This window comes from Piliocolobus tephrosceles, chromosome 10 (assembly GCF_002776525.5).
Source record: "Piliocolobus tephrosceles isolate RC106 chromosome 10, ASM277652v3, whole genome shotgun sequence".
Taxonomy (NCBI): Eukaryota; Metazoa; Chordata; class Mammalia; order Primates; family Cercopithecidae; genus Piliocolobus; species Piliocolobus tephrosceles.
The window spans coordinates 98,618,710-98,627,367 of record NC_045443.1 but is presented as its reverse complement, the minus strand read 5'-3'; the positions used below and the strand labels follow the sequence as shown (position 1 = coordinate 98,627,367).

General features: G+C 40.0%; 1 protein-coding gene across 3 annotated transcripts in view; it reads right to left on the bottom strand.

The window, feature by feature from the left end:
- ANO4 (anoctamin 4) overlaps positions 1-8,658 on the bottom strand; it is a 325,972-nt gene that overhangs the window by 97,834 nt on the left and 219,480 nt on the right. For all 3 annotated transcript variants that reach the window (XM_023185625.2, XM_023185703.2, XM_023185780.1), the window contains one exon: positions 4,474-4,580. In XM_023185625.2, coding sequence (XP_023041393.1) covers positions 4,474-4,580 — 107 coding nt within the window. The remainder of the gene's footprint in view (positions 1-4,473; positions 4,581-8,658) is intronic.

The following is an 8,658-nucleotide window of genomic DNA, read 5'->3' as shown; positions in this document are numbered from 1 at the left end:
TTTTTTTTTTTTTTTTTTTTTTTTTTTTGAGATAGAGTCTCACTCTTGCCCAGGCCGGGGTGCAGCAGTACGATCTTGGCTCACTGCAACCTCTGCCTCCAGGATTCAAGCAATTCTCATGCCTCAGCTTCCCAAGTAGCTGGGATTACAGGTGCATGCCACCGTGTTCAGCTAGTTTTTGTATTTTTAGTAGAGATGGAGTTTTACTACTTTGGTCAGGCTGATCTCGAACTCCTGACCTCAAGTGATCCACCTGCCTTGGCCTCCCAAAGTGCTGGGATTACAGGCATAAGCCACCATGCCTGGCCTTGGATGATAACTTTTATAAGTCTATCATAATTTATCAAAGTCCTGCAAAGTGAGAAAGTAGCAATATTTGAAGTATTTTTCACTTTACTAATTTCTCCTCTAAGCACCAAATTCAAAAATATGAATCAATTTCAAGATTTATTGTAGGCACCCATATTGTTAAATAAATCTTTGTTGAGCTATTATATTGTTCTATTTTGAAAGTGGGTTTTACTAGGTTTGATTTTTACAGTTGTAATAAATTCAGAGTGAAGTTGAAAAACATATAGTGGCAGTTTACTTTCCACTAAAATATCCTTATGAATCATGTTTACAAATCAGTATTTTCACGTTATTTCGAATCGATGTTGGCTCGTGCAAGATGCCACTTTCAGAAAGAGTTCCAGGCAAAAAATAATACTGGATAAACATTAGTTCCATCAAGAAATTAAAATTTCTTCTAACATGCTGTTTCTTTTATTTACAAAACCAAAGATGACAATGAAATATTGAATCTACAGACCATTTGTAGCTTTACTCCATGTTTTTCAGCATAATGCTTTGTTGTGGGTTAATAACTTACTCTCTGATTGGTTATTTCTAATTAGATATGATTCCAGTTCATCATTACCAATTTTCTTTTATTCTTTCTTTTCTTTTTCTTTGTTGTGGCAGACTCCCACTCTGTTGCCCAGGCTGGAGTGCAGTGGCACAGTCTCAGCTTACTGCAGCCTTGACCTCCCAGGCTCCAGTAACCCCCCATCTCAGTCTCCTGATAGCTGGGACTATAGGTACTCACCACCACACCTGGGTAATTTTTTGTATTTTTTGTAGAGAGGATTATGCTCAGGCTGGTTTCAGACTCTTGGGCTCAAGAAATCCTCCTGCCTCAGCCTCCCAAATTTCTGGGATTCCAGGTATGAGCCAATGGGCCCGGCCTATTACCAATTTTCAAAACACGGAGATCTTTGAATAGAAAACTCCTTATTTCATCAAATGAAAGAAACTTTTATAAAGACCCTCTCTGACTAGCAAAATACTACACCTCCTGTGCTTCTTCAGAACATTTAAAAATCACTGTCTCTGTCCTTCTTTTGCTTATAAAAGCAGCACACATTTGGATATGCAAAATTAGGCACAATTTCTGTTCAGCATGACTTTATTGAACTCCTACTATATGCCAGGCACTGTGCTAGGCAGTGATGATATAAAGATAAATAAGGTAGCTTATTTACAGTTAAGGATCTTATTATCTAGATGAGCAGCATTCAGCTGCAAATTCTCTATACACTAGTGTCTTATAAAGAGTCATTTTGGGAGGCCAAGGCAGGCAGATCACGAGATCAGGAGTTCGAGATCAGTCTGGCCAACATAATGAAATCCCATCTCAACTAAAAATAACAAAAATCAGCCGGGTGTGGTGGCAGACACCTGTAATCCCAGCTACTCGGGAGGCTAAGGTGGGAGAATCACTTGAACCTGGGAGGCAGAGGTTGCAGTGAGCCGAGATCCCGCCATTGCGCTCCAGCCTGGGTGACACTACGAGACTCCATCTCAAAAAAAATAAATAAATAAATAAAAGAGTCATGATAATACCATTCTTAGTGAAGATGCCATTTGGAGTTATTTGCATTTTATGAAATGATTCAGAACAGCTACTGCAATAATAACTTCACTTTCACTCACTTACTTTCTAGTATGCTTATGGCACAATGTTAACTGAAAAAAGTACGATAAAAAGGATGCATAGCACATCCTAAGTTTGTTTCTAAAAACTGTATGAATGAATAAGAAATTAAGATAAAAAAGTAACCAAGGTAACATTTAAATTATTCAGTATGCAAATGTTATGAGTGGTTCTCTTTATGTGGTAGATTTTCATAATGTCATTGAATGTAATTCAAGACAACAAAAGAAGAGTTGTATATGACTAACTATCAAATAGACTCCAAAAATAGTTGCCACAGGAATTCAGAAGAGGGAAGAATTCATTCAAGCTGGAATGGTCACGGAAGACTTTACTGAAGGAATGTGTCTCAAGGATGGATGACTAATGCAGAGAAATGGGAATGAGTTTAACTACAATCCATCAAAGTGAAGAAAGACCTAAATCAGGTTCGACTTCACCATACCCCCATACATTGACGCTCACAAAACATAATAATCCATTTGTAATCATATCTGGACTAGGAAGCTATTTATTTCTCCATGTTATATTTTAATGTATGCAGCTTGGGATCAAAGTAGGCGGGTTTTTTGTTTTTTTTTTTTTTTTTTTTTTTGGCAGTTTCATTATGCTGGTGACTCACACCGAGCTTGCATTCAGCTCAACTCCCAAATCTGTTCCTCTTATGATGTTGAGCAACATTTCTCCCACACTGTACCAAGGTAGTTGTTTTGCTGAATTTGACTGTAAGACTTTACATTAAAAATTATTTTTTAAATTTTTTAGTTATATTAATGCAATATTCTATGTACTTCCTTTTCTATTCAAACAAATGTAAATGAATATAATAAAAATTTGAAAAAATCTCAAATCTCATTAATTACCAAATGTATGTTTAAATAACATTTTCATTGAATTAGTAAATATTTTTTAAAAGATTGAAAGAAAAAGAAAATACACATTAAAAATGGTCAATGCAAATTATTAAATGTCACCTTGCTGAATTTGGCTGAGTGCCAGCTACTGAGTCTTGTCATTTAATGCAATCTTCTAGTTTCACCCTACCTGAAAGCTTGATGAACAGGTCATCTGGGCTATGCACCAGATATTAACTTATTTCCCCTCAGCTCCAAATGCAACTTCATTGCCTGCTTTGCAATAATGGAGCTGCACCTTGTAACTATTTCTCCTTTATCAGCTGATTCAACGTTAAGCTTTGCCAGCAGAAGGCACTGGGAGGGACACTGGAGGAGGAAGGGGTTTCTCTTCCTGATACCAGTATGATACCTCAGCAGGCTTCTGCAGCACATACTTCTATAGTACCCAGCTCCTGCAGTGTGTGGTGGCTGGAAACACATGGTACTCCCCAAAGGCAGATTTCCAGTATTCTCTCAGGGGACTTCACAGAGTAGTGCTGCTGATGTAGCAACTCCCAAAGAATGACTTCCCTGGAGCCACTCCAGGCAGCTTCCCCCAGTATTCCAGAGGGCAGATTTCTAGAGCCCCCAGCAAACTGCACTGCCATGGCTATACCTCTTCCAGCAGGATCTGCAGCTTAGCACTGTAGGAAGGAGTCTTCTCAGGGGTGGTAGCTGCTCCTAATATCTGCTACTTCTCTATTCTTTAGAGTTATTCTTACCCTTGACTAGCCAACCCTCCATTATTCGAATCCCCTGTCATAGTTAATTACTTATATAAAACTTTCTCTGTTCAATTTACTTGTGCTTTTGTCTCCTGATTAGACCCTGACTGATACAGGTCATTATTAAAACTATTGATAAAAAACTCGCTAGAAAAAGAGACAAAAACAAAGCCACCCAACCCTTCCTGATATACAATAATCTGTTTAATAAGGCAGGAAATGTATAATATAATATGGACACATTCTCATAAAAATGCCTAAAATATATATGGTGGAGGCTATTTAACGGAGGAGATGACTGAAGAAGTTGCTTATGTGGGACAGCTCATCTCCATGCTTACAGCTCCCTCTGCATGGAACACCCTACCCTTCCATCTTCCCACACTGGTTCCCCAGCATTCAGGTCTCGGTTCAAATTTCAGCTTCTCAGTGATGCTTGCCCTCATCATCAAATCTCAGCTTGAACTAACTCCTACCTTTTACCAGCCTATTTCTGTATCATCATCCAGTTTAATTTCTTTGCTAGTTATTGTATTTACTTATTTGTTTATTGTCTGCTTTTAATTTCTTGGACACAAGCTCCAGAACAGAACTACGCTTATCTCCCCAACATCTAGTTCAGTGCCTGGCACACAACATTTTCTAAAATGAGAGAATTTCTCCATGATCTTAAACAAATGAGATGACATGCTATTTAAAGAAGGTATTTAAGGATGCGATGAAGATTTTACACTGTGAATTATTCATCAAAGGATTAGTTAGGGGTTTTATAAGTGACAAGCATTGCTAGAATTGATACAAGCTTAATAAAACCAAGGGAAGAAGTCTGTAATTCCCAAATGCCAAATGTAGTTTGTTATACTAATATACTACTTACCAATCTTATTTTTTCCTTCTTCATATTTTATTCTCTGTAAAATGTGATGCACGATTCTACTTCTTGTGGCATTGTTGAAGAACGTTTCCTTGTTGTGTATGATGAAGCTGCACACATATATTAAAAACACAAGTTGAGAATTAACTGGAGGTGATGGATCTAATTTTTGTTATAATTTGGTGTTGCTCAGATGCAGATGTCTTCAATCAGTCATAGACAGGGTGTATCTGGAACAGCCTGAGGGAGCCAGAGATCACACCAGGAGAGTAGGCTCACAGGTATGAGTAGTTTTGGTTTTCAGCATGAACATCATTCATGTCAGGAAGGAGCTGGAGCTAAACAAAATTAAGAAACCTAAAAATAAACTGATAGCATGTCTAGGTCTTGTATCTTGTTTTTTCTCAGTAAGGTCATTATATAAATTCAACTAAAAATTCATTTTGTTTTTCTCTCCTCTTCCCTTCTACCTTAGCCTCTCCCATGGCATAATCAATGAATTTTCAGAAATTTTAAGATATAAAACTGGCTTGGGTGGTGGATATAGGAGTTAGGTAATGAGCTGTGGTCTGGCTCACAGGTGAGGTGAGAGGCCAGTCTCTGGAAATCACCTCTATCCTTACCTTTTCCATGTTCTTTCGTGAATGGGATCTTTCCTCTAAAGCACACACTTAAGATTGATTTGTCTCCCAGCAACTGCCCCAGCCAGTCTACTTTGTCAAGGGTGCATGTGCAGGTATGTGTGTGTATGTGTGTGTGTGCACACACACACATACACACACAGCTTTCCAGTAGGTGCTTGTACCTTACTAAGAAGTTTTCTAGGTAGCAGAGCTTCCAGAGCTACATAATCCAGCATGAAATTGCCATGTCTCCCCTTGTTAGGATTGCAAAAAACGGTAGAGTGTTAGAGATACTGTATCTATGACTCCTTCATAAATTGCAAAGTTTATCAACTCAGCAAATTCCTTGGGCACTTCCTATAAGCTGGACATCATGCAAAGGCATATAAATGTAGGCATTATCCCCAACATTCAGCTCAGAAGTCACCTCCTCCAAAAAGTCTCCCCACCCCTCCAACTGCACCTCTGTCCCCCAAAACATTGTTACTCCTTCCTTTGTGCTATTCTTTATTTTGCAAGCACATCAATTTACTGATCATTCTATATTGTATTTTATTTGTTTTCATTGGTTCATCAAATGTTTACTGAGGACACTCCTTTAAGGTATTAATTATACAATGGTCAACAAAACAAATAAAATCCTTGTCCTTGAGAAGGTTACAGTCTAGTGGGGAAGTGAAAGCATCAAGGAAATGAACATGAGTGTCTGGCAGAGAAAGGCAAGGTCAACCTCCTTCTGCATGCCTTTCCTACCACGTAAGACTATGAGCTCACTCAGGACAAAAGCCTGAATCATAACTTCTGTAGCCCGGGGATCCAGTGAGTGGCTGGTACACAGGTATGTGAGGGTCATGGTAATTTATGATGGGGAATTTGCTATTAAATGTTTTTCTTCAAGGAGATGAATTCTCAGGAGTTGTTCAAATAATAAGAGAAAGAGAAAAAACTGGCCTTGAGAAAGACTGGTCCAAGCATGGGGTTTCGTTTGGAAACAGGGCTGGAAATGTGACTCTGGGATAACAGATAAAGGAGAGAAAGGCCAGGGAATATAGAGAAAAAAAGTAAATCACGAGAACTGATTTACTGAAGTATTTTTCTTTCACTTTTACTTCTCTTGGATTCTCTTACCGAATACTGCTCTTGGAGAAAGGTAATCTGACTTGGTGGATGAGCGAGAAATGCTGTGTGGGTAAATGAGGATGCTGCAGAATTTATCTGATATTTATCTCTCAGGTTTTCTGAAAACATTTTATAGCATCAAAGAGGAAGAGGAGAAAAGCAAGAGTCTCATTGAATGTGTTCCTTTGTATTTTATCCTCCTCTGCTTTTTCACCTGATTTGAGACAGGCCATTACATTTTAATACCAAGTAAAGATGTCATAAAGAAATAGACAACAAATAAAAAAGCCCATTTTGACTCACAATTCTACATGACAACTGAAAGCTGATAAGCACAACTATGCTTGACAAGAAAATTCAAGGCCAAAAGCACATGTCCCTCCTCCATTAAATGGTTTTCTGCTTCCTTCTCTTTTTATAGCATCACATTACATTTTCTGAGCACATGTAACTGTTCTCTATAATAAGCACCACAGACAAGCTTCATATTTTTGTTTTTCTTTTCCTTACATCTAAGCTGTACCTGGAACCTGGAGGTTTTACAGAGGAATAAACACACAGGGCACGTGCCAGACACTATTCTAAACAGTCTCCATACATGAACTCATTCAATCCCTATTTCAACCCATAAGGGAAGTACTTATTAGCCACATTTCACAGGTGAAGAATCAGAGAGATTAAGCGATGCACCCAACATCACCGAGCTAAAAAGGGGCCAAGCCAGCATCTGAACTCAGGCAGTATGGCTCCAAAGGCTGACCCTGTGGCCACTCTGCTTGCTTGCCTGCCTCTGTTTGCCAGCTACTTCCTGAGGCCTGGAGGCTGGGTTTCCTGGAGGTCAGCTGAGAGTTTCTCTGTCCAGATTGCTCTTGTTTCCATGTTTTTATTCATTTGTTTCTAAATCTCAGCTCGGACCATATCTTCCCCAGAGGCTCTGGCTTGAATTCCATGCCCTCGCACTGAAATGCAGTGTGGTGCTTGATATGGTTTGGCTGTGTCCCCACACCCATCTTGAATCGTAGTTCCCATAATCCCCATGTGTCATGGGAGGGATCTGGTGGGAGGTAATTGAATCATGGGGGCAGATTTTTCCAGTGCTGTTTTTGTGATAGTAAGTCTCATGAGATCTGATGGTGTTATAAAGGCAGTTCCCCTGTACATGATCTCTCTTGCCTGCCACCATGGAAGATGTGCATTTGCTCCTCCTTCATCTTCCACCATGATTGTGAGGCCTCTGCAGCCATGTGGAACTGTGAGTCCATTAACCTTCCTTTTCTTTATAAATTACCCAGTCTTGAGTTTGTCTTTATTAGCAGCATGAGAACAATTAATGTGATGCAATAAAAAGAGAAGGAAGCAAAGAACCACTGGTGGAAGAGGAGGAGGGACTTTTAGCTTTGGGTATGCTCAACATCATCTCTGATTTATCTCAATGCTCTGAAGTCAGACAGACCTCAGCATATACTCCAGTAGTGCCACCTATGATGTGGTTTTAGGGCTACCCCTCAACTTTTCTGGGTCTTGGTTTCCTCATCTGTGAAATAGGGATAACACTGTAATCACCTTCACAGGGCTACTGTTGTAGTGAGATGACAAGTAGTGCCGAGCCCACTGACTGGCATTGAAGATGTTCTCAGAGTTAGCTGTCATAATTGCTGTAGTTTCTATTACATTCTATGAAAGCTGTCTGCCCACATGGCCCACTTCCTTGGATGAGTTTCTTGAGGGCAGAAACTGGCCATGCTCATCTCTGCATTTTCAGCACAGGTAAAGGGCTTAGCACATGAGAAACACTTAAAGTTGGATCAGATGAGCTGACCATCTGAAGAACACTAGCTAATGCTGGCGACTGATACAGTTTGGATGTTCACTCCCTCCAAAACTAATTTTGAAATGGAATCCCCAGTGTTAGAGGTGGGGTCTGGTGGGAGGTGTTTGATTCATGGGGGTGGATCTCTCACGAATGTCTTGGTGCCACCCCCATGGCAATGAGTGAGTTCTCACTCTGGTAGTTATGTAAGAGCTGGTTGTTTAAAAGAGTATGGCTCCCCACTTCCCCTCTGCCCCACCTTGCCCTTGCTCCCACTCTTGCCATCTGACTCGCTTGCTCCCTCTACACCTTCCAACACGATTGGAAGCTTCCTAAGTCCTCACCAAGAGCAGATTCTGGTGCTATGCTTCCTGTACAGGCTTACATAACTGTGGCCAAAATAGACCTCCCTTCTTTATGAACTACCCAGTCTCAGGTATTCCTTTATAGCAATGCAAATGGCCTAACACAGGGGCTATAAGACTAAATCTCATCTTCTTATAACCTTGGTCTCTGCTCTTGCTCTTGCCATCTCTTCTAGCTATCAGCTGAACTACTGCCTTCACAGTGCATGTCTAAGGATCTTCCTGCGGGGTGTAGAGCACTTTCATTTTGTGGGTCCCTCTTTCAAACTGG